The sequence below is a fragment of the Sphaeramia orbicularis genome, chromosome 22, assembly GCF_902148855.1.
Source record: "Sphaeramia orbicularis chromosome 22, fSphaOr1.1, whole genome shotgun sequence".
NCBI classification, from domain to species: Eukaryota; Metazoa; Chordata; class Actinopteri; order Kurtiformes; family Apogonidae; genus Sphaeramia; species Sphaeramia orbicularis.
This window is the reverse complement of record NC_043978.1, coordinates 26,654,892-26,682,691: the sequence shown is the minus strand read 5'-3', so window position 1 is coordinate 26,682,691 and position 27,800 is coordinate 26,654,892. Positions and strand designations below refer to the sequence as shown.

The following is a 27,800-nucleotide window of genomic DNA, read 5'->3' as shown; positions in this document are numbered from 1 at the left end:
GTTAATTATTTGACATGCTACATTGCATAATATTATATCACAGATTGGATATGTGATTGCATGCTCCAAACTGGACTTGATTTGAGCACAACCGTAGAACAAGCTCCACTTCTTAGATTTAGATGGAGCTAAAAATAAACAGCGCAAGGGCTAGAGTCACAGTGCTCTAACAACATGCCCAGAAGTGATCATATTAGAGAGGCTCCAGTAGAAAAAAATAAGGGTAAAAGGGTGAGTTAAAACTGCTTTTGACAATACACGATAGCAGTAATCTACGCACACACATATATGCGCCGATAAAATGCAACACGCTTCCACGGTATTGCTGATTCCATGGGCTGTGTAGTGTCACCGTCTGACAGCGAGCAGAGCTTTACTTTTCTGTTTTTTTTTGCTCTTTATGTTTGCATATGTCACACATCGGCTTCGCTTTAGCATGTATATACAGTAGGTGTGTGTGTGCGCATGTGTTTGCACGTGCAGGAGTGTATGTGTGCGTCCGCTGGGGATGCTCTCACCATCCCAACTCTGTACTCTGCCTCTGTCTCCAGCGCGTTAGGAGCGGCTTACATAAGAACAGGGCAAAAATAGCAGCAGGGAGAGAAGAGAGAGGAGGAGAGGGCTCTGCTGGCACGCACACAGTCGTAACGGGACCGCGGGGCACAGCATAACTCAAGAGTACTATCACGCACAAACACACACACATGCACACACAGAAGGACCGCAGCTATAACGCATCACACTTTTTATATCGCAGCTTATTCTTTTCTTTTTTTTTTTTTTTTTTACAACATAGTACAAATTCTAATTGCTGCTCTGAGTCCATCTGTGTCAGTTATGAAGAATATCACCTTGTTTCTAGACCTAAGGATGCGGAAGTGTATAGTAGGTAGGGTGTAGAAATTTAGAAGAAGAAGAAGAAGAGGGAAACATTAGATCGTTCATTAATGCTCACTCTGCTGCAGTCTAATTGGTGCACACTGCCAAGTAAAATAATTCTGAATTCACTTCAAATGTTTCCCCTCCACGCACAGAAGGATGCAAAAAGTCTCCAATTATGCAGAAACATTTCTTAATTGCAGACACTGACAATGGCTTGACTGTTGAAGTGTTTGTTAGTCTTTCGTCTCCGTAATTAAATGATTCTTTTTTTTTTTTTTTTTTTTTACCTCATTTGAAATCTTTTCTTGTTTTACGTCTATTGGATTCTTCTCAGAGGAGGCTAAAAGAGGAGAAAGGAGTGACGGAACATGAAGAGGAGGTGGAGAGGTCAGGTTAATTTCAGCCCGTACAGTTGTTAATGGATGAAGGATCGTGTAGAACAACAGAAACGGTGGATAAGCTGAGGTCAGGCCAACGCTTCTGTAGCAAAGCAGGAAACAACGGACAGGTTGAAAGCACAGCATGCATGTTTACCTGTTTCTCCTCGTACTTCCCTAATACTTTTTCATAGAAGCCAGCATCCCTTTTAATCTAATTAGCTTCTTACTGTTTTATCCCCTATTTTTGGCCTGCAATGGGAAATCACCAGTCAGGCTCTGCTTCCCATATGTCCATCTATAGGCTGTACAACAGAAGTGGATGTAACCACTATGACGCCACCTGTTCGTTTGTCGACGGGCACGTTAAAGCTTCATGTTTGCTCTGATATCTTGGCTTTTTGGAGCCAGAGGTGAGCATATTTGTACAGGAAGATTGAACTCAGGAAGAGCAACACTGTTTCTCAAATGTGTAGTTCTATGTTGAAAAAGCTGTGATTGTGGCAGCAGTGAACACTCTTCTGCACAAAATAACACTCATCTAAAAACATTTTATACAAACAGAAGTAAGCGAGTAGAAGTTGGTGGATAATTCAGCAGATAACAAACAGAAAATTAATTTTAATGGCAGATATTCTGACAGTCAGCAATGTTTCCCTCATTATCCGTCAAAAAGAAATGATGAAGAATGTTGCATTTCCATTGCTGGTTCTGGTCAGTGAACAACAGACAGTTTTATTTGGGACAACATTAACTTTACCAGTATAAACACAGTACACTATGTATACAATGCACTGCCTGTGAGTGTACTAACAGAAGTACTCGATTTCAGAAACGATGAATGAAACTCATCACGATCATGCGAACACTATTCACTTAAATTCAGTTTTATTTGTAGAGCCCTATATCATAACTAGGTTTCCTCACAGGGCTTTACAGAATTAGTTGGACATGAAAACAAAGAACAGTTAAATAAACAGTAGATGAAGGAAATGGATTAATGTCCCGGGCATCCCCCGTCCTTAGACCCTCCTTCACGGAAAGGAAAAACTCTGAAAACCCAGTGGGAAAAGAGAAACCTTGGAGAGAACCACAGTGAAGGAGAGATCCACTCCCATGGACGGACAGACTATAGATGCACCAGGACACTAATGCACCAAAAACACAGAGCAGCACTTTTATGTGAAATGGCAATAACATCAGCTACTCGAAAAATGTCAACAAAGTAACAGCAACATGTTCAATCCCACTAATGTCAAATTAGCATACTGGACATAGGTATACCAATTAGTGCTAGCTGGACTAACCACTAAGGCAGTGTCCAAAATGTCATGTTAACAGTATGGGAACCATAGTATGAAAGCAGTAGTGCATGAATTGCATTAGATGGACAGGTTACTGAGGTTACATGCGTGCAAATAGCAAGGAGGCTACCAGGAAGTACTATGTACACTCTTAATCCAAATTTTTAAGACCAGTTGGAAAAATTGCATGAACTTACATTTTGCATTGTTGGATCTTAAGAAGGTTCTAAGTAGAGTTTGAAAATGCAAAAAGAGGAAATGGCAGTGAGACAAAAAAAAAAACTAGAAAAGCACTTGGAGAGCACAGACCTCCGCCCATTTGTTCTATGTGCCAGTATCAACATTTACTGAAAATTTCATCAAAATCTGTCCATAACTTTTTGAGTTATCTTGCTAACAGACAAACAGACAAGCAAACAAACCCCGATGAAAACGTAATCTCCACCTTCCTTGGCGGAGGTAAAAATTGGAGTCCAACCTCAGCAGTGATGGTGGATTTTGAAAGGGCTCACTTATGCACCTCAACTATCCGACCACGTTCATAGAGAGGAAGTGTTTTTGCCTTTGCCATCAGGAGGTCATGACAGTGTGAATACCCGACAGAAAATGACATTGAATCCACATTTTTGCACAGATATTGGCTTTTAAAGGCTGTGGTCTTAAACCTTCGATCCACTGATGAACAGCCTATTTCAGTTTAATTGATATTTTCATTAAATTGCTTACTCAAATTTATTTTTGGTGTCACTCCCATTTCTTCTTTTTGCATTTTGAAACTCAACTTAGAGCATTCTTAAGACCCAACAGTGCAAAATGTATATTCTTGCAATTTTTTAACTGGTCTTAAAATTTTTGTCAGGAGTATATTTACATTCCGAGGCTTGAGTCTGGAAACATACATTCTATTGTTCATTTACACAAAACCATGATGATCGTTGATGCAGGATTTTGTGTTTGTAGCATATAAGTGCGGAAGTTCAGACAGACTGATGGAGCTAATGAAGCCAAGTTATGCTAAGAGGACAGGTACTACAGCAGTGGTTCCCAACCTTTTTTGTCTCGTGACCCCATTTTAACATCCCAAATTTCTGGCGACCCCAGACATTTTTTTGCTAGAATTAATTTATTTTTGATCATGTAATAATTTGCTATACTATGTTGCAAATAAATGTTAATTTTAGACATTTAGTCTATAGAATGTATATTATTCTGGACGGAGGCAGAAAAGCCAGGTATAGATTACTGCACAAAGTGAGAATTTTATATTCCTTGGTCAGGATATGTACAGTCAGTCCAACTTGGATTTCCAAGGCTGACAATTAATACTGAACAAACAATAACTCAAACTATGAATTATAAAAGAGCTGCAGCATCTGAAACTGACCACAATGAACATTTGACAGATAAACAGTACCACAGTGCTTCAGTTTCAGCTTCACAGTTTGTCATGTCTTTTATGGATTGGGATTGTCTCTGTCAACTCACCATATATTTTTTATTGGTACGTTTTTTATTTTTATCAGTTACTAGAAATTTCAGGCGACCCCATTTGAATTCCGGGCGACCCCACGGTTGATAAACACTGTACCACAATCTACTAATATTAGTATAAACAACAATTACGTCATGAAACAGTAAAACACCTATAACAGCCAGTGTTTTGATTTCTATGTAGCGGACTTTAGTCAGTTTTGCTGTGGAAATCCATCTTGAATTATTGACTCTCTTCTGCTCCTCTACAGTGGCAAAAGTGTGTGAAACTAGTTATCATTAGTTTAGAAATAGACGTGGCTAACGTTTACCAATGACCAGCTCTCAGTGCAACACAAAGTTAATATAAGTAGACGAACATGTAGGATTCTTGGATATTGCACCTTTAACCCTCAATACAACTTAAACTTGTGAGTTATAAAAAAAAAAAAAAAAGAATGAATGAGGATATGTTATCTATAGAGACCATATTGTTTTTCTACCATTGTGTTTATTTCTGCCTAGAAATTTGACGTTTAGAGATGAGGGTTAATGGGGACTGACTTGCTTTTGGATTTAGCCTCAAGTGACCATTCAAGAAATGTGCAAGTTTTTACATTTGAGTCTAGGATTCGTTTTTGAGCCCCGGAGGTTTATACTTATGCCCCCCACTTCCATTCCACTTTCAAGACATTTATATACACAAACATAACATACACATATGATGGAAACAACAAGGGATGTATTTCTTTTTTTAAAGAATCACTAATGGGAACTAAGGAAAAAGCCTGAAAATAAAGTGTGGGAGAAGAGAGGAAAAGGTGAAATTTGAAGTGGGAGAAATAGCAGGCTTTTATCCCGAGCAGCCAGCAGGGACAGGCTGAGTGTACAAGGGTAAACACTAGAAGAGATTTTACAAGAGCAAGAAACCTCAGCGGGTTTAAACACAGCAACCCAAAAAGTGTATGCATGTACATTTGTGTACACAGGTTTGCCCATGAATGTCAGCTGAAGAGACGAGGTACTCCCAGAGAGACCTGAGATACCCCATCACCCTCCCACTGTGTCTGGGTCTCGTTTCCATTTGTCTCATTTTGGATGGGTTACTTTTAAATTGTATGGGGTTTTTTTTTTTTTGGGGAGGGGGTGAGCGGCGGGGCAATTAATTAATATTTTTGGCTTTGTGGGTGTAGGCCAGTGACCCCGAGAGGCGGTGTGTGTATATGCATGTGTGCGCGTGTGACCCGTAGCCCCTCCCCTTCTGTCCACCCCCCATTACCCTCCGCTTTCAGAGGCAAGGCTCTCATGCATAATGCAGAGGGAACAGGGAGGCTCTCATTAATAATTACTGCAGCCTTTGATGGATGGAGAAAATAACGAAGGGGGCTGTTAAAAATGGAGAGAGCTAGAGAGAGATGGTGGAGTTGGGAGGGGAGAACCAGAGTTTTTTTTGGGGGGTGATATTTGTTGCCATTGGAGTTCTTTGAGGACCGGGTGCTTATGGGGATGGATTTGGAGTTAGAATAATCAAAAGATAGACTGGTGTTTTGGATGGTGTTGATATTTTGATTAGGGAGTTACTCCTCTAAAGATGGTGGAGGGATCTCTGAAGATGTGATGAATCTTAATTGTCTTTGTCTTGGAGGCAGCTATTACTACTCAGGAGTGTTTGTCTCTTGACTTTTCTCTGATATTTTCACTTCAACCATTTCCGAGTGATTAAAAACCCTTTTTTTGTCTTGTCTATCTTCAAGGAGATATCAAACATGTACCTATCTTTGAAGTGGAAGAAAATATTTTACTGAAAAATAAAGTTAGCGCGATGTAACGCAAATATATTTTCTATTCATTCATGTGCGTTTGGGACGGTCAGATCCTCGGGGTCAGAAGGGAAGGTCAGACGGAGCAGCAATGATATGCGACCTCTGTCTGCCAGCCAATCAGTGTAAAGGCTCTGGTGAGCAGCCAATGGTAGAGGAGCTTGGTGGCCTTTGATAGAAGGGCTGCCATTAGCTTAGTCTCTGAACGGTGCTGGGGGCAAGATGGCCACCATTCAACACTGTAGACATGAAGATAATGGATGGAGATGGACGCAGAGATGAGGGGAAAACTGAGAGTGTATGAAACATTAAATGGTGTAATAAAAAAAATTATATCAGAATCAGTTTATTTGCCATTTGTGGAAAAACTGCATTGGAAAACGAGTTGCAGGAGCTCAGCATAAAAATACATAAAAGAGTACAAAGTAAAAAAAACAATGAAAAATTACATGAATAAGAGGAATAAAAAGACAGGTGCCCCTGTAGATCAACCAACACTCACTTGGATAAAATGCATGAATATAAAGTGAAAGTATAGATATGAAGGTAAACATAGGAGACTATTAAATCTTATAATTGGAATAGTTATAAAATGATAGAATATAAAAGCAGGAAATTTTGAGTAAGACCTGGTGAAGCACCAAAAGAGGTTGACAAGATTTTTGAGGAGTTAAGGCCAGGTCTTCAAATACAATATAATATTATGAAACTACTATTTGTTTATAAATGTGTGTACAGAACTGTGCAAAAGTCTTGGGCCACCATTATGTTCATTGTTCTAACCAGGTTATAATGAACATATATAATTTGTGACTCATTTCTCTAACATTCTAGTCTCTTTAACAGCTTGTGACACTTCAGTTATCTCTAAGAAATTATGTTCAGGCTTAGTCGCTGGCACTTCTTGGTTAAGCTTATCAAAAAATACCAGGCCTTGGTATTTTTCTGTTAAGCTGTTAAGCTAGCAAAGATATGATAAGAAATGACTCATGATGAAATTTGTAATATGTAAACCAAACTGAATTGTTTTTGTGTTTTTGTTGCCTAAATCTCTGTAGTAACATTTTAAGTTTCAGTTTATAAGAATTTATGCTTGCATTTGTGTGTATGTGAAGTCTGCGGTGGACTCTTTGTTGTGTTGGTCATTCATTGACAACTGGCTACTGGCAACAGATTCCTAACTGACTCATGAAGGCTTTATTATTGCTATTGTTGCAGAATGTTGCCACTTTAGAGGAGCAGAAGAGTCGCACTGAAAAATTTAGGAGTGAGCCAACCAAAGTGTATGTGCTGTCTAAATCTAAAGCCTTACTGGAGTCAGGATGTAGACTCCCCCACTTATGACTTTGACATATCTGTGATCCACCCTAAACATCTTCTGCCCACTGAGGCTAAGCCCAAAATGTACTCTGTCAGTTTAGGGACAAATTGCAGAAATATACAAATTTGTCAATTGAATCACATTGTTTTTGGTTCTGTTTTTCTGTCGGGCCCCCCTTTGGAGGACAAAAAATCTCCAGCCCCCCCCCCAACCCCAACAACATTGTCACAGTAGTGCAATTATAACTTCTAGTGAAAGAAACATTAATATTGTAACAATACTTTTTGCTTTTCCTTGGATAATTTGTTGTGCAAATTAAAAATTACTTAGATTTTTGCTTGAATAATACAAAATAAACTCAACAAGACTGCTCCCTGAGACAATATTTTTCCAAATAAAAATAGGAAATGCTCAATTATCTTACAACTATGACAATAGAGTTACTTTGTTTTTTACAACAACAAGCAAATTTTGGTAACAAAAATAAGCATTTAAACAATATCAGCGGCTGCAATGAGCCTGCTTATATTGCACATCCCAGGACATTAAAGTGCAAACTGTACAAACTGTGCAAAAACAGAAACATTGCAGACAAACATTGCACAAACAGTATTTTCCTACCATGCACTATGGTCGTGGAATAATCTTCAAAAAACTGTAAAACTACATACATTCATTTCTGTTAATGATTTTAAAAGTATTATGGAGAATGCAGTGAAGGAGGAATGTCACTGTTTTTGAAGCCATTATGGTTGAATAGTTGTTATTGTGTTTTATTGTTCATTGTGTGTCATGTATGTGTTTTATGTGGTTTGGACTTGGTATGGCTGCTACCTTGGCCAGGTCTCCCTTACAAAAGAGATTCCTAATCTCAATGGGATGTCCTGGTTAAATAAAGGTAAAATAATAAAAAAAATACTCATTTTTCTTTTCCAGTCCAATCCTTCTCCGTTCTCTAAACCTGAACTCTTTGTCTAGTCTAGTGACAGATCCCCATGGCAGTAGATTTGTTTGTTGTGCGTCCCTAAAATGAGTCCAGGGTGCCCCAACGCTAAAATATTAGTTCCAACTGCTACATGTTCTAACCTGAAGGAAAAAAAAAAACACCTAGGAGAGATCCCATGATCCCCCTGGCAAGCCTGGGGGTCCCGTCCCACAGTTTGAGAAACACTGCATTAGTAACAGGTGAAAAAGCACAAGTTAAAATGTCCTACCTGTGGAAGGAATGAACTGTTTTTATGAAGAACCTGGCTACCAACCATCCAAACAGTCGTACTATGTGTCTATTTTTAGTGTTTGGTAAAAAAGGACAAGTGGATTCTAAGCTACTTTAATACACCCGCAGAGACGTTACAGACTTACTAATACTTACCTAACTTTCCTGAGGACAGTTTGTGTCACCTGCATAATGCCTGATGATATGCATGTGTTTTACTCAGTCTTTGTCATATTCAGCCCCACAAGCATTTCATATTATCAAGAAAAAAAAAATCCTCCATGAAGAAAATCGTCTGAGGCAGCAACATTAGTTATAGCCAGCGAGCGACGTCTGCTTGTCTGCACTGATTTGAATGAAGACTAGATGAATACTTACAGCCATTATATCCAAACAGACTATGTCACAGATAGGTAGTGACACCATGATGCAAGGCCACATTTAATCAAAAAGAATGAGATATACACATCATCATGTTGAAAAGATCTCATCACCTCCAGCTTTTGTGTACATTTACTGGAAATTAGTGCATCACATTCAAAATCATATCAGGAAAATGAGAACCGTGTGAGTATACAGTGTCATGAATGTGGCTCTAATAGTATTTTAATCCAGGAACACCAATGTGGTTTCAGTCTCTTCCTGGTTTTATTAATATTCAAAATGTTAAGATGAAACATTGGAAACACCTTGGTATTTGCATCACTATTTTGAACATATCCACGTAGTGCTGGGTGGTTTACTACAATGAAGTAGTATACTGGTTTTAATTTGTACAATATAAATTTTTTATGTACCACCATACTGTGGTATAGCTGAAACAACAGTAATGCTGAAATAGGCCGTAAATTATATATTATTGTTTGGCACTGGAAGAAAAGAGTGTATTAACTGTGGCCACTCTGCTTACTAACAGTTATACTACACAGTAATTAATGCAATTTAGTGTTTGGTTTTGAAAATGAAACCATGTTAAAATTGTTGGCATAACTATTTATTACTCCGCCCCCCAAAGAGGAGGCAAAGGGTATTGTTTTTGGCTCGGTTTGTTTGTTAGTTAACACTCTAGTGGCAAAACTATTGGTTGAATTCCTAGCAAATTGGGTTTATAGATTGCAACTGACTCAGAATAGATCTGATTACATTTTGAGGAAAGTAGGTCAAAGTTCCAATTTTTTATGAATTTTATTTTATTTTATTTTTTTTCCCATTTACTTATAATGAGGTGAAAATTCACATGTCTGTAGCAGCAAAACTATTGGTTGAATTCATACCAAATTGGGTTTATAGATTACCAGTGACCCAGAATAGATTTGATTACATTTTGGGAGAAGTTGGTCAAAGTTCTAATATTTTATGAATTTTTAAAATCTTTTTTTTTTTTTCCATTTACTTATAAAGAGGTGAAAATTCACATGTCTGTCGCAGCAAAACTGTTGGTTGAATCCGTACCAAATTGGGTTTATAGATCGCCAGTGATCCAAAATAGATATCATTACATTTTGGGAGAAGTAGATCAAAGTTACAATTTTTATGGAAAAAAAAAAAAAAAAGAATTTCTCCCATTTACTTATAATGGCTGAAATTTGAAATATCTATAAAGACATCAATTTTGTTTCAGTTTACTTCAAACTTGGCACATATATAGAGGCAATTGATATGATGACATCACCACATGCATAGACATGATGACATCAGCTGGATCGATGCCAAAATAAGCTACAGTACATGCAAGGGGCGGGGTTTGTTGTGTCTGGTACCACTTGTTCTGTTTTTAGTGAATTTTAACAGTTTGCACAATAATTGGTTGCAATGTATGACATGTTCCATATTTATGCATAGTTCTGCTTCGAAAAAAAGAATATTGAGATATACTATGAAAGTGAATCTGAACTCTATCCATTAGTTTGGGCACGTCTGTTATATCTATACCTATAGTTACAGCATAAATTGAGCGTTATCATTGTTGCCCCTTGGCCAACTTCAGGCTGAAGGGGTTTTGTAATCGTTTTGTCGTCTGTCCATCTGTCTGTCCATTCATGCCGAGGGGTATTAGTGTGCAGCATGTTTTTTGTTGTTGTTGTTGTTGTTGTAATATCCCCATTTTGTCACTGGAATATTATTGTCAGGCTCGTCTTTGCTGGATTTTTCCTTCTTATCCTATAAATATGACATTATGACATATATAAATTGTGCACATTCTGCAGTATCCTGGGCTAGACTATGAACTAAATTCAGCATACTCATGATATCTTTTTATTTCTGTTTTAACTAAATTGAATAACCACCAGCAGCTTCATGCTAAACATGTTTTCTGCATGTCCTTTTTTTCCACATCTATTAAACACGTGATGATGGCACAAAATCACCAATCCCAACTATCTTTATATCTGTCTAGAGCCATATATTTCTCACAAGAAAAACAAACTATAATCCTGAGCAAACATGGGGAAATTAAATATATAATACAGCATGAAAAAATGCTGGGAAAAACTGCCAAATGAATGCGTAAGTTAAGAGGCTTATCAATATCATTGCCCCGTCATTAAAGTGTATAAGATCAGTGTGTCAGATTTAGGTCAGTGTGTAAGATTTACAGGGATCTAATTGTAGAAATGAAGTATAATAGCCATAATTATGTTTTCATTAGTATATAATCAGCAGAAAATTAAAGCATTGTGTTTTTGTTACCTTAGAATGAGCTGCTTATATCTATAGAGGCTGTAAATATAGCTTTTTGCGCTGCTGCGTTTGTGCCAGCGTTATTCGTGTTATTGATAGAGATGCGTGGTATAACAAAGTTCTTCCTCTAGTATGTCTATTTTTCATATTTAACAAAATAAACCGCACACACAATAGAAAAGAAAAATAAGTAAAGAGTGAAATAGAAGAATATCTCTTTCATATACATGGGAAGGAGTATTAGGAACATAAATAGCTCCATTTTTCCATTTTACAGCAGGTGGCATCCAGCGTTATGGTACATTACTGTCACCTGCTATGTTGAAGTGTAGCCCAAAGCCCAGAATGGACCAAAAAGCACTTGCTCCAACAATGCTTTTTTATGTTTTTAGTGCACACTGTAGGGGAGGGTGAACAAGGAGTGTTCAGTTGGCTGTAATCTGCAGTCTCTCTCCTAGATGCCACTAAATATTAGATACTGAAACTTCAAAACACGTGTACATCAGTTGTGTAGTCCATTCAATTGCGTTGCTTAAATGTACTCTGAAACATAGTATAGGAGCAAGTAAAAAACAAATATGAAAGTATAATTCAAAGCTGTAAGGAGTCTTATTTGCAAATCTTACCACGTCAACAAGTCCAAGGCTTCAGTGTTTTAATCAGTGTCTGTTTTCAGATTCTATCGCTATACAAAGGCCTATAGAACAAAGAGAAGCACTTCCCTCCCTTGAGAACCTATGTCTCATATAGATTCTTGTCAGAGAACACCAAAGACTTAAGACAGTCTCTGAAACCTTGGGTCTGCATAGGAAACCCTCCTATCCACACAGAAGAGAATAGAATAGAATAGACATTAAGGCCAAAGACTTTTGAAATGGTGAAAATCACACTGTTGTGGAGATCCTCGAACCATTGCATCCTTGTACATCGCCATCTTTGTAGCTTTGTAGCACCTTCTATGAATGGTGACTCCATTTTCAAGGAGAATTAATCAGTCAATATTGAGATCTGACTTTTGGTACAATTGTGCATTTCATTAAATTAATGTGAAACTTAGAAGTAGGTTGATGCTTGTAAGACAGATTTAGTGTTACTCTTTCAACTGTAACCTCAGCTCTCTTAAACAGAACAAATATAAAAAAAAGAGAGAACTGAGAAGAAATAGGCTTACTGTAAAATGTTAAAAAGCGAACAAGGTGAAGGCTGTAGTGATTCATCTTCAAGGAATGGTGAGGGTATTCCCCAGAAGAACTGACTGGTCAGCAGACTTGTGCGGTCTTGAATGTAACCTTGATCTTGAGCATGTACACCATTTCCATGGAGATGTACACTGAACACTGAAAGTTTTCATGCTAAATACAAATCCTGCTTCATAATATAGCCTCAGGTTTTTGTGTGATCACTCCAAGGCGGTGTTTTTCAACCTTGGGGTCACCTGAAATTTCTTGTAATTGATTAAAAAAAAAAAAAATACTAATGAAAAATATTTGGTCATGATTCAATATATATTTCATTATAATTAAAATACCACACACTTTTCCTCATAAAAATCAAGTTCAAGTAAAATGCAGGACATAATGTCGTAGAGGGCGTATCTTGATTGACCTGATCATGTGACCACATGCGTTACTACGCTTCAGTCGCAGCCAGAAAACTGGACCAAACAGAGAATGGAAAGATTTCTTCACCCGCCTGGCCCCGCTAAGACATCTCCAAGAGAAACTGAGAAGCAAACACCAAAAAGTTGCATTACATACATTATTATATAGCCTAAATGTAGTCTAAAATTAACATTTATTTGCAACATAGTATAGTAAATTAGAAAAGCACTCAGAGAGCGCAGACCTCCGCCAAGGCAGATCAGCCCCCCCCTCCAATCCCCACCAAAATTTAATCATTTGTTCCTTGCACTAGTATCGTTTCCTGAAAATTACATGCAAATCCGTCCATAACTTTTTGAGTTATCTTGCTAACCAACAGACAAACTCCAATGAAAACATAACCTCTGCCGTTCCTTGGCGGAGGTAACTATTACATGATCAAAAACTAATTTTAGCAAAAAAAAAAAATGTCTCTGGTTTTAATGTCTGGGGACGCCAGAAATTTGTGATATTAAAATGGGGTCACGAGCCAAAAAATGTAGGGAACCACTGCTCCTAGAACATGTATCACACTCAGCCCAACCTGTGACAGAAGGCCAAACACTGAAAAAGACAATAATTCAAAAGCAGAGATGAAGGAAATACTGATGTTGTGTGATAAATACATGAAACGGAGACAGATTGGTGGGAGAGTAAGGGATCAAAGCGGAAAAGAAGCATGCCATGCAGAGGTCCATGGATGCCAGAGCTGCTCAGGATTGTAGCATCTGAAAGGCATAGAAGTGACAGCAGCTGTTTGGCCTCTTAATCAAGGTACACTAGGCCTGGGCCTTCTCCAAACACACTGATGTAAAGCTGATGAAAATTTTGACAGTGCTGCACAGATGACAAAGAAGAAGAAAATGCACCCACCTACATGTGCCCATACACCACAGGCCTCCCTAACACAGAACCAGAATCTGCTGTGATCTTCGAATTAATGTAGCCTCATGAATTCCGGATGTAGGATGATGACATAATTGTGAAAACCTTTTACATGCAAATAACATTGTCTGTTTTGATTGTGGTACTTAATGCTTACTCGCTGGGTGTCTAATTTTTTTCTTTCTTGTAAATATATTTGTGTTTACACAGGTATGAGGCAACAAGGTGACGTTGGTACTCAGTATCGTTCAGCCATTTACCCCTCCAGCCCCTCTCAACAGGAGGTTGCATTGAAGAGCAAACTGGCCTACCAACAGGTACAATACACACACAACAAAAGGTTTCATTATGATGCTTCACTCAAAGGTAGAATTATTTATAACCAAACCAATGCTTTCACTGGGTTGTTTGTATGAGGTACATATCAATACTCTTATCAGCTGATGTGCAGCAGATCAGTTTGCATGCCCTTATTTAAGAGTAGCAGTCGACTTCTGTGGACAAGGAAAGCAGCAAAAGTATATTAGCTACCTAACCAAAGCCCACAACAACAATTTATATCATATTAAAGGGATTCTCTGTGTTATTAATATTCCAAACTCTTAACTGTTGGGGGAAGTCATGTACCACAACACACGCAGGAGTAACAAAACCACCAACGAATCAACGCTATGTATCTACAGACTGTATCACTCACCCAATAAAGTATAAACTCATTGCTTACACACACCTGTATTATGGTACCATTAAGTTTTCTTTTACAAACTAAAACTCATAGCCAGTTATTTTGACAGTCTTATAATCTTCGCATGCCACATCAGCTGATAGTTTACATTGTAGCTCTGTTAGCTTAGCTGTGTTTATTAGACAGAAAATAGCTACAGTAAAACAATAAATCACTTCCTTTTTGTGCACCAAGGTTATCGTTAATGAAAACTAACAAAATGACAAAAACTAGAATTTTAAAAACATTTTCGTTAACTGAAATAAATAAAAACTGTAATTTAAAAGAAAAAAACGATAACTAACTGAAACTGTATTGTGTGCTCACAAAACTAACTAAAACGTATAAAAATTATGGATAAAATTCCCTTTGTTTTCGTCTTTGTCAATGTCGGATTGATACAAAAGCAATTTATTCCCCTCGAACAATTTTGCTGCTGGCACCATATGATATTTAACGGTCCGTCACTTCTCGTCACTTGTCGTTTGCAGTTGTCTTCTCATCCCCACTCTACCTGGAAACATGGAGACTAAAGTTGGGAGAAAGCAGCAGAGTCCTGTCTGGGATTTATTTGAATATAACAGCAAAGAAGATAAAAGATATGAAAAAACTAAACTAAAACTAACATTTAGAAAATAACAAAAACTAATAAAAACTAGCAAATCTGCTCTAAAAACTAATTAAAACTAACTGAATTAGAGAGAAATAAAAGTCAAAACTAAATAAAACTCAACTATAATGAAAAATCCAAAACTATTATAACCTTGTTCTGCACTAAAGATTTGCTTTAAATTTTCCAAAGTCATAACTGTCACAGTTTAGTCTGAACCATGGATTAACGAATTACCAACTTCGTAAAGATACTAACATCATATATTTCATTTACAGCAAAGGCTGTATTTTGTATGCCGACTCAGGGTGTTTTACATTGATCAGAAGATCCTGTTGTTGTTTTATCAGACTGTTTTAGAGAGCATTGTTCGATATGGGATGTCAGCCTGATATGGTAATCTCTCTGTCCAGTTAAAATCTAGACTTGCTCGTCTGGTGCAGACCACCATGAAGGTTGTAGGGAGGACTGAAAACTCTTCCCTCCAGTCCATGTATAAACAGTCTGTTCTCAGGCAAATGCAACGAGTTTTATCCAACCCTTCCCACATCCTTTACTCAGAGTATGAACTCCTACCCTCTAGTAGGCGATACAGAGTCCCCAAATGTAAACTGAACCGCTTTAAAAACTCATTCGTGCCCACCTCAATCAGGGTTTTGAACAATGTTTCATGAAGAAGTCGCCGGATTCTGCAATTGTGTCATGGTGTTATCTCTTATCTTTTACCTTATCTTGCTGTATTTTATTATTTGCCATTGTTATTTATTGCTAGCATGTTTCTTTTAACTATTTATTTGAGTCTTGTGCAATATGTGTGGGGTATGTGATTGCATCTTTGTTTTAGTCTAATGCTTCTGTGTTATTAATTAGCAGCTTCACCTGTGTAGCTCCTGGAGTCCAAGACAAATTTCCCTAAGGGGACAATGAAGTGTATTGTATCGTATCGTATCATATTGTATCGTATCGTATCATATTGTATCGTATTGTTTTGTGACTTTATACCTTCATAAACCTCATAATCAAGCTCACTCATTTAGAAGAAACACTGTTCAGTGGTGAAAACACTAACAGTCCTTCTAGCTTTTAACACTTTGTCTCTTTCTCTGATTCTAAAAGTTGTTTCTTAGTGGTTCTCATTCCATCTGGTCACTTTGGTCAAAGGCCTCGCAGCATTACTTTTTCTCACCATGGGATACTCAATACTCCCTCTAGTGGTCACATAAATCAGCCAGACCGTCAGTCTAAATCAGGGGTGTCCAATCCCAGTTCTCCTGCATGTTTTAGATGTTTCCCTCTTCCAGCACACCTGACTGTCGTTATCAGGCTTCTGCAGAGCGTGATGATAGGCTTATCATGTGAATCAGGTGTGTTGAATGAAGGATACATCTAAAACATGCAGCATACCGGCCCTCAAGGACCAGGATTAGACACCCCTGGTCTAAATCAAATCAGTTCATAGCTCTACAGTTCAATATATTGTTATCTGTGGCAGAACTTCGGAGCTGTTTATTCTTAACACACTAATTGATAATGTTTAATATTTCAAAGTAGAAATACTACATATAGCCCCTTTAAGCGTACACTGGTGTTACTGTCAGACAGCCTTTTCAATGTAGAACTTGAGCTATTATATCACTTTCTTGAGTTTTTCCCACCATAAACAATGACGGGTAGGAACCAAAATTGCTCTGACAAAGGGTCTGCTAATAGCTGAACTTTTCTAAAAAAAAAAAAAAAAAAGTGCTGCAACTGATACTGAAGTAATTAAGTACATAATCAACTAAATTCTGCAAAGTCTTTAAATAAGGTGCAAAAGCAACTGGCCTCATGATTCAATAAGATTCACCTGTCGACACAAATGCACAATGATTTTCTCACAACTCCTACTCCATTTTCTGCAGCTCAAGGCTACTTTTTCATCAGCTGATACAAGCACTCAAGTAAATCTGAGCTCCCTTTTATTTAGAGAGCACTTTCAAATATCAGACCACAAGAGTCTATTGTATAAACAGCTGCATCTTTCAACACCAGTATCTGTGTCTCCCTCTGAACCAGGTAAACATCATGAAAAGAAAGCTTTTGAGATAAAGATGTGAATATTTACTGGCCTCACAATTCAGTTTAATTATGATGTCTACATCACAATGCGTGCATCAAATTTACACATATTTAAAACTAGCAATAGATACCAAACACGCATGATTAAAAAAAAATGAACAAGCTTTAGCTATGCAATTTCTGTGTTCACTGAGGTAAAATTACTGTTTTTCTAAAGAGCTGTGGTTGGGGATGGTATTAAGATTTCAACGATGCTTCTACTATTACAGATGCTACTTATCGATCCAGTATTTTAAAGGTATTACATCAGTTCTTTTTATCAGTTTTCTGTCAGATTTTCTCTTGTAGTATAGTTGATTCATACATAATTAATATTATTCAGTAAGAAAATGAAACACCATTGTTGTGAACTAACCATTATTACATACTCTGATTTTGATCTGATAGTAATGTGAAACAAATATCATGAATGATTATTTACTGCAAAACAAAATAGTGTTTCGTCACTTTTAAGTGTTTAAACTGAACTGAGAACTTTGTCTTTAATGAGGTAGTTTCCCTGAAGCAAGTAGACTAGATATGAGTTTCTGAACATCAGGTAAAATGACACTACAACTAATCCAGATTAACCCATAAAGACCTAGTGCTACTTTTCTGGCAGTTCCCAAATGAATTTTTCTCTCTATTTAACCTTTCTTAAATGATTTATCACTATTTCAGAATCAATTTATTTGCCATTTGCAGAGAAACTGCATTGGAAAACAAATTGCAAGAGCTCAGCATAAAAATACATAAAAGACAGTACAAAGTAAAAAACAATGAAAAAATTACATGAATAAGAGTAATAAAAAGACAGGTGCCCCCGTAGATCAACCAACACTGACTTGGACAAAGTGCATGAATATAAAGTAATTATATTTATTTACTATAATATCTGTATTTAGCATTTCTTAAAAAAAAAAAAAATCAGGTATTTTCCTATATTTAATTCACTGATCATGTAGATGTTCATTAAAGCTCAGATTAAAGTTAATTGTCATAATATCAGAAACAGAAAAATTAAGAAAATGTGACTTTTTCAACAAAATTTATCATTAACTGAACATAAACCCAGTGTCTCCATCCACTGTTATTGATCCAACTCCATGGGTTTTACTGGTGAATCAGTGTTGTAGAAGATGACGGTGTTTCCATGTTCACTATGGAGCCTCTGAACGTCCAAATGGGTTGTGTCTGATGACCGTGAAAAGACAACAAACTGCATTTTACACCAATTATTTACATGGATTGATAGGATTAGTGGATCAGAAGTTATTAAACATTTGATATTGGTTGGTGATTTTGGTCACCAGTGGTTGTTTGGGTCTTTATGGGTTAAAGTAGACCCTAAAGGAAACAGTCACTTGAGGCTATCGTTATGGAACATAACATACATATGACATACAAGCTAAGCATCAAACTGTACATTTGTCAGTCTGCGCTTTATGGCCTTACACTAGATAAAGTGACAGATGAAGAGATCCATGTTTCAATATGCAAAAGATTTCTTGCACTGTCGTGTGAAAATCACAGAAATGTATCACAGATGAATGTCTCTTGTCAGAAACTGAGTCATTGAGAAATATTTCCAAGGCAACTTTTGTGTTGCTCTAACAGGAAATCTTTTTTTTCTTTCTTACCATTAAAGGGGTCATATTTTGCTAAACCCACTTTTATTAGTCTTTGGTTCATTTATTTGTGTATTTGGGGATCCTAATGGTTCAAAAAGTTTGAATTTGAACTCTCCAGGTGCTGCAAAGTTATCTTTATATTCATTTTGGCAAAAATCAGGTGGATTTCTGCAACCTGTTTTAATTCCTGCTTAATTTGTTATGTCTATAAGTAGTTGCGTCACAACATTTGCACATATAAGGTCAAGACTTCCAACAAACATTTCTTCGAGTACGATATAATTGTATATCAGCAGCAGCGGTTGTAGTCCATACTGAAAATATGTCCAAACTTAAAGTCAGTTACCTAAATGTTCAGTTGTTGGTTGAATGGGACAGAGCAGCACAGCCAACAACCTGGAGGGGGTGGGGCGTGAAGTGGCTTATTTGCATTTAAAGGGCCAGTGCTCAAAACAACCTTTCTGGTCTCACTACTCAGAAATAGGGTTGAAGATGGACCTGTGGAGTTGAATTAATGAAGAATTCAGACCCAAGCATAGCATTTACACTTTATGTAGACCACAGGGAAATGATTTAAAATGCATAATTCCATTTGAAAAAAGTTAAATATCACTCCTTTAAGAAAACCGATAACGTCTGAACTTGTCAGTACTCCAGTCCTTAATTATTTGGGCCCAGGGCCTATTTAATACTGGGTTTTAGAACCCATCACACCCAATCCAAACCACCACACTCAGGGTGTCTTGTAAGACATGACATAACAGTCTTAGTACCATTTTCCTAAAGGACTACAAGGTTTTTCCTGTACAGAGCTAAAATATGTTTTGCTGCTCTCACTGTCCATAGTAGTACATTGCTTTGCTTCTGTTTTGATGCTCGTCTGTTTCTACATGACCTACTGTAGGTAAGACTCTTCTTATACTTTGTACAGCCGTTCACACAATTAAACATAAACTACAAACCAAGGTTATAATAGTTTTGGATTTTTCATTATACTGTAGTTTTATTTAGTTTTGACTTTTTTTTCTCTAATTCAGTTAGTTTTAATTCATTTTTAGTGCAGATTTGCTAGTTTTTACTAGTTTTTGTGTTTTTTCTAAATGATTAGTTTTAGTTTAGCTCTAGTATTAGTTTTAGTTTCTTCATACCTGTTATCTTCTTCATCATTGTGTTCAAATAAATCCCATACAGGACTCTGCTGCTTTAGTCTCCATGTTCCCAGGTAGAGTGGGGACGAGAGGACGATTCTAAACACAAGTGACGAGAAGTGACGGACTGTGAAGTGTCGTATGATGACGCTAGCTAAAACTGCTAGAGTGAAATAAATCGATTTCGTATCAATCCGACATTGACAAAGACGAAAACGAAGGGAATTTTAACCATAATTTTTATCTGTTTTAGTTAGTTTTATAAGCACACAACACAGTTTCAGTTAGTCATTGTTTTTTTCTTTTAATTATATTTTTTATTTATTTTTAGTTAACAAAAATGTTTTTTCAATTCTAGTTTTTGTCATTTCGTTAGTTTTCGTTAACGATAACAACCTTGCTACAAACTACATAAACATGTATTATTTGTAATACAAGAATAAACTAACTTTTAAGCAGTAAAAATGCATGACTTTTAGCAGCAAAGTAAGAAATATCATGACCAAATATAATCATCATGAAGTCAGAAAGCTTTTTGTCTATTGAGTTGTTTCATGGAGGGGTCCCAATTATTTAAATAACAATTAAAGGCCAGTCTCTGGAGTGTTGACCCCTCAGAGTTTGGATGCTGTTTAGTTAAGCAAAGCCACCTCTGTTAGGTTGATCCTTATCTCCATCTACTTAGTGGCGCGCTTTTCTTTCAATGGGCCTCAAACTAAAAGACAGAAACAGGGTCGATAGGTCATCAAAATGTCTTTGAAAGCTTTCGTCGTTCGGGGGCACACGCGTCGGTTTTTGTCCTGTCCATCTGTCTGTCCATCTATCCGTTGATCCCTCCATCAGTTTACTTTGGAATGGTATTCATGGACAAGGTGGCGAGGGACAAAGGGGAGAAAATTATGATTGTCATGCTTACTTAGGACTCAGGGTCAGCAGTTAAAGACTAGAGGGCTGTTACGTTGCCACGGTAACAACCTCTCAACCTTGGCCTTGAGCTGGGGTCAGAGGTGAGAGAGGAGTGGCAGCTGGGACCAGGAGGGTGGTAAATTGGGGGAGCAAATCAGGAAAAGAAGAACAGGGAAGCAATCAGATCAGAGGGTCAAGACTGACAGGCCATTAACTGACCATGACCCCCGTATGCACAAACACACCCCGATGTACACACTCGGAGTTAACGGTTAAAACACAACCTGCACTGATACAAAGGTGAAGAGTTTAACTGTCGTGCAAGTACTTTTACACTTATGAGGTGTGTAAAATATTGTAGTGGCATGGAAAGGTACGTTAAAGCTTGATAGAAACTGAAAAAACACAATATCAGTGTGCAAATGAATGAAAAACACCAAACATTTTCATTTCCAAGTCATTCTACAGCTTTTAAACATATTACATCATCTTTATTTATTTATGATGATCTGGAGATTAGAATATCCAAGTTTAATTTTTTTAATCCGAGTATATTTGAGACTTCATCCATGTTTAATAAAAAGTTAACTTTTTCTTTCATACTTGTTTTGTGCTGTGTTTTGCCTTCGAAAATCAGCAATAACTATCATTTTTAAATATTCATTACTACAAAAATGAAAATATTATGTACTAAAGTAAACTTTCAGGCCATCATGCAGTGAGACTCTGAAGTCCTGCAAGAAAAAAATCTAAAACTACTACTACTACCCATGACATAATCAAAAGGCTCAAAGCAGCTTCTAACATAAAAAAGCACCAAAATCAGCAGAGAAATGCTTGTTTTTTCACTTTTAAGATATGGCACTGTTAATAATATATATGACTTTGGTTTGTACATCTCTGCAACTGCATCTCTGGCTTTTTTTTTTTAACCAAACAAATTTCAGTTTCCTTTGAATGTTTCACAAACTACAATACAACATGTATGCTACCCAGACTAAGACATGCATTCACTATTCCCTAAGCATTTTATGACTGAAAACAAGACACTGTAGTGGTTTCACTTGGTTAAGGTCCATGTAGACCAGTAAAGAATTTGTGTTCTGAATTTGCCACACCACTGACAAATATATTAACCACACAGAACATTTGAAATATTAAAAACTGGCATATATAACAGGTAAAATAGCATTTCAAAATCATGAAAAAAGTAAGTTTGCTGTTGATCTATGAGTGTGTCTGGTGAGAATCCCGAAGCCATGCACAAATACCACAAATGCATGAAAAAATGGATGCTCTGTCAAATTGTTGCTTAGATTTTTGAAAAAAGAATCAGGCAGGTTAAAGAACGCCAATATAATTGTTACAAATAACTGACTCTGGAATTCATATGAAAAAAACTAAAATATTACAAAAAGCTGAATGTTTAGTATTACAATTTTAACCAAATCTTTTCTATAGATTTAGACACTCATGAAGACATTTGTTTTCTGCTAAGTATTGTGTATCTTGCCTCTCAAAAATAGGTGAATAGCATGTATGACATCTGACCAAAACCACATAGACATTTTATTTGTCATTTCTGATTTATATCTAAAATATGAATATGGTGAGAAACTCAGATGTTTTTATCAAAAGGATGATGTCGTACTGCTGTGTTCAGGTCTTATAAACGCATGCCACCTCATCCTGTTGGACCATCAACTGAGAGGACAATAGATAGGTATCCAAATAGAATCACGAATTTGATAAATCATTACAGCCAAAAGATATGCAATCACTGGCTCATTAAAGTTACATGTTAGAATAAAAAAGCCGTAAATAATTTTCTCAAATCTCAGGCTCTTACTGTATAAACATTACATAGAAGTGCACATCCTTAACATTATCAGTCACCAGAATATTACTTGGTTCAAACTGCAGTACTTGAAGATGTGTGTCAATGTTCCAGAATTAATTTATACTGCCAGATAGTAATGTTAACTGGGAAGAAGTTGAATGATAATATTAGCTGTAAGTTAAGCTTAGTGTTGGAGCTTCCACTCGGAGCTTGGCATCAGATGAACATCATGGCTGTATGAATATAGTTTATTGCAGTCAGTTTTTATATCATTATAGTGCTAGGGGGAGGGATTATGCAAATTATGACTCCAGTGCATCACTGAGCCACTATTTATGAACATTTAACTGATGAAAAACAGTTTTGCAGTGTATCTCCAAACTTCAGTGCCACATCGTTCAGCCTTTTCACATTTCCAGCAAATATTTTCGAACATGCATAATGAAAAGAATTACACATACTTGAATGTTAAAACACAGAAAAGTCGGTTATTTAGTGGATGTCTGCTTGGCACGTTCGTGTTAGATTTGACCCATTTCATAGCAGACACTGAAAAACACACATTTACTAACATACAGAAGAAAACCAGCACTCAGGCTCTTTCCTCCATCTCTATTCCTTCTTCCTTTCTCTCTTCCCACCAACGCTGCTGACACCACCAATCTGTCAACCACTTCAGTGGCACCCCAGTTTCATCTGAGGGCCACTGGGACACATATCTTCTCAAAGCAGCTGACACGCTCTGAACCAAAATGGCAGCTTCCTGCCCTGAAATGGTTGCCTTGCCGCATTGATGCTGAGTTTCAAGAACGCCTGGCTGGAAAATGGCATCTCTCTACTGAGGAAAGCCTTGTGTGTGTGTGTGTGTGTGTGTGTGTGTGTGTGTGAGAGTGTGTGTGTGTGTGTGTCCGTGTGAGTGTGTGTCCGCGTTGTTGTGTGCGTGTGTGTTGGTGAATGTGCACTTCATCCTAAAAGGCCAATGCTCTACTGGGAGAAGTGAGTTCATGTTCGGTAGAGTGACAAGAGCGAGTGGGTGGAGGCGATCTAAGACGACCAGAGATAAGACAGGCATCACAAAATCCAGATTCCACCCCACTGCCAGCCCATGACTCACACACACTCATATGTATGTACAGACGCACACTCACACAGACATACATTTGGCACATACACGCACAGGCCGATGAATAATTAACCCATACGAAGAGTCTCTTCTGCAGGGCTTTCAGTTTCTTAACTTCAGCGTTGGGTGGGGGGGAGGGGAGGGGAGGTGGGGGACGAGAGTAAGGCAGAAAAGCTTGTTTAAGCGCAAGAGCTGAGAGAGGGAGAGGGGGAGGACGGGGGAGGGAGGAGGGAGGAGGAGGAGGAGGATGGAGAGAAGAAGGGGGTTCTCTATAATGAAATTTGAAATTTGCAGAACATCAAAGGCTTCTGTAGCCAAGCCGCTGTGGCAGCAGAGCAGAGAGGAGGAGTGTGTTTCTTTCTCTCCCTCTGTCTCCCCCATCTCTCTCCCTCTTTTTTCCCCTTCTCTCTTTCTCTCTATCCCTCCCTCCCGTCTAAAATGTGTCTCCCCAGAGCTGGATGAGAGAGGGGGATGGTGGGAGAGAGGAGAGGAGAGGAGGGATGGGAAGAGTTGATTAGGAGGAGAGAGAATGTGGGGTGGGGGTGGATTGGAGATGGGAGAGAAAAATGGAAGAACGGGGGTTCTATATGAGTGTGTGTGCATGTATGAACAAAAGGTTTTATCAAGCCAACATGAATATTGTGTGTGTATGTGCACATAGGGCCTTGGAGGGGTGAGTGTGCCCTCTGATAAGGCATCCTAACTTAATGAGCTTGAAAGGCGAAACGGGGGGAACGGGTTCAGATGATGGCTAGAAAAAATGGGGGAATCGTCGTTTGGGGCTAAAAGTCTTGAGGAGAAGCCTGAGGGGGGTTAAAACAGGGAACAGCATCAGCAGGTTTCATAATTTTCTAGTCACACTAGCTCTGCTTTTTGGAAGTCCTCAAAAGTTAAATTTACCCTTCGAAAACTATTCCGCAGCTCCATTTTTTTTTTTTTTTCTTTTTCCCAGCGCGCTACAGGAAATATTTCTGCTGATCGATAGCAACAAGACATCGTCGTCGTCGTCGTGGTGTAGCACCAACACAGCACGGGCAAAACAAAACACACAATTAATAGAACATCATTGACGCTACATTGTTCAAAAGTAACTTTTTATTTGCCTGAAGGTAAAGGAAAGAAAGCGGCGCCCCTCTTTTCACAAAAACGCAGGGGCTGATCTCCCACATTTTCCGTCTTCAGATGTTAAGCGACTTGTTGTTTGCCGTGGCAAAAAAAAAAAAAAAAAAAAAAAAAAAGTAGGAGCACACACCGCCTCGCTCCGAGACTGAAGAGTGAGCATCCTCTCTCCTCTCCCTCTCAAAATGTAGGAGTGTTGGCTTCCTCACTCACAAAATGTAGGAGCGCTCACTGAAGATTAGAGCCTAGCTAAAATGGATGCCTGACCCACAGCGAGAGAGAGGAAGAGATGTGAACGGAGCAGGGCAAAGGGGGAAAAACTCTTCCTCCTGTGCACATACACACTGAGGAATACTCATCCCCCTGCTCTTATAGACATAGAGGCGTGCATGCATCTTTTAGCGTTTTTCAGTCTCACTAAAGCACCAGGCTTCATCTCCACCCTTCTGTATCTTCTGCGTTTATATTTCTCTCTCTTGCTTCACCACAGTCTGTTTTCATCCTGTCATCCTCCCAATAATCTCCCATGTTCCTCTCCTCCTTTCCTTCCCTCCTTCCATCTCCCGTGTCTCTTTTTTTTCTTCCTCTTCTGTCCTCCCTTCATCGTTTCGACTCTTGTCTATCTCCCCGAGGTCATCGAGGGCATGCGTGCTGCTGCAGACTAGTCGATAAGTATCATGTCAAACGCTTTTTTCATTTGTTTCCGGGCATACTCTGTTATCAAAATTAACTTTCCTGACTGTGAAGTGTAGTTATATTTTTAATTTGTACATGCACTTGCAGTCAGCTGAGGTTTCAGTTAGTGGTGTTTCAGTTAACACAGAGTAAAACAAGCAGAGAAAAAATGATTTTGTCGACTAAACGGCAATAAACAATGCAACACAAACTCGAATTTAATTGATCTGCACAAAACATCAGCTTCGTTTCAGTTTAAATTATTGGCTCTAGATTCAGTTTTGGTAATTACAAACCTCTGCCGTGCCAAGCAATGTAAATGGGTCACGGTGGTAGAATTTTGAAGCACAATACGGGACTTTAAATAAACAATGATTCTGTGAATCATCTTTGAAGTCATGCTTTCTTTCATGCTGCCGTTTTCAGCCGATATAAATGAAGGCTTTCCTTGTAACACCTCATTTTAAAAAGCAACCTGAACCTGACATTAAAGCTGAAAACAGTCCAGGACACTTTTCAGATATAAAGTTAAAATGCCTTTTATTAGGGTGGCTATATCCTCCTGAAACCCAGGAAAGTAAATATCTTGGCTTTTTTATGTTAAATAATTATCTTGATTGGAAAAAACCCCAATGTTGCAACAGTTTTTCAGATATTTTTTTTTATCAAATGTCTTTTGCTGTGTACAGGATTTAAATAAAGCTGTGCTTGTCCCCTACAGAGGACAAAAATGCATTGCTGGGTCTCAGGAGGATATCATCATGCAATTTTAAGAAAATATATTATACTTACGCATGTTGAAATAGAGCTGGGTAACCCAACTTTATTTCAACATGCAACATGAACAATACAACATGAACTGAAGTGAAAAAGCTGGTAACTCAGCTCTAGTTCAACATACACAAGCATAATCTAATGTTTTTAAATTTTCACTATATTAATAAAAGTCTTTTAAAGATTCAGATTCAGAAAACTTTATTAATCCCATACGGGCAATTCATTTACAGCTTACCACAGACATCAGCTCACATCCAAAGTGCAATGTGACAAACATAAATAAATCAGTGCACAAATACAAGATCATTGAAAGCAACTACGAATAAATGCATTTAAATAATCTACAATAAATAATCAATAAATACCAATGCAGACTAAAAGACCCTATTGGTTCTGCTAACATAAAAAAAAAAAAAAATCTCATATAAAATGACTAAAATGGTCTTCAGAGTACCTTCAATACATCTTGTTGATTTTCTAAGAAGTATGATAGTTAAATAAGAAGCTCTCCATTTCTCAAAATACAAATAAAGCCAGTTTTGTACATATCACTGTAAATTATTGAGCTGTGTACTGACAAAAATGGGATGTGATGTCATTATATAGAGCTTACAATTCCTTGTATTATCATAAAAGGCAATTATTGTTTTGTTTTTGTCATCATTTTTTAGAACCTTTACACTTGTCAGTAGATTAAGCACAACATATAATAAACCACTGCCTGTCGCAGGTTATTATTTACTTTATTTATACTGTATCTATGAATGGAAACGATGTCACACAACATATTGCAGTTTTAAGGTATATCAATATTTATGTCTATGCCTGTGTTAAAAACCAAACTGAAAAACTTAATAGAAACGATAGTTACATAGCAGTAATTAAGAAAAAAATAATGCAGTAATAAGCCTTTAAAAACAATTAATTAATATTTAGCTAATGTGTCTAGTTATGACTGATTAATTAACATTTGTCAATAATGCAGGGATAAGCATTAACTAACAGTGTGTTTAGTGATCATTTACTTAAGTTAAGGGACTTTACTTGGTTACTCTTAACTATAACTAGTGATAATGAATTCACCTTTTTTCTCATGAGAAATAACAAGAATCTGATGATATAAGCTCTAAAGCTGGTCATTTTCTTGTACATTAAGTCCCAGACAAAGACAGAAAATGTGAAATATGGAGTCAAAGGTCTCAGTGCGTCTTCCACCAGTGGACACACACACCTACACACACACACACACACACACACACACACACACACACACACACACACACATTATAAACCTCATCCAACACACCGTCACTCATCTGTGCATCATCCCGGACCTTAAATCAGTCATGAAAACCGATTTTAATTTTGACATTAAGTCGGAGGACAAAAAATAACTAAAGCCAGAAGGTGTGGAGTGAGAAAAAAACGGTCAACAGCAGTAAACCGTGGACCAGTAACAGGAGCGGACTGAGGGATTATTACATAAATCACCAAATTGAGGTCATATTCCTTTACAAATGTCTTCACCATGAGTCACTGGGTGTCACAAATTC

General features: G+C 37.6%; 1 protein-coding gene across 5 annotated transcripts in view; it reads left to right on the top strand.

The window, feature by feature from the left end:
• The window catches only part of msrab (methionine sulfoxide reductase Ab), an 84,270-nt gene that overhangs the window by 41,061 nt on the left and 15,409 nt on the right, over positions 1–27,800 (top strand). For all 5 annotated transcript variants that reach the window (XM_030127119.1, XM_030127124.1, XM_030127120.1 and 2 more), the window contains exon 5: positions 13,808–13,914. In XM_030127119.1, coding sequence (XP_029982979.1) covers positions 13,808–13,914 — 107 coding nt within the window. The remainder of the gene's footprint in view (positions 1–13,807; positions 13,915–27,800) is intronic.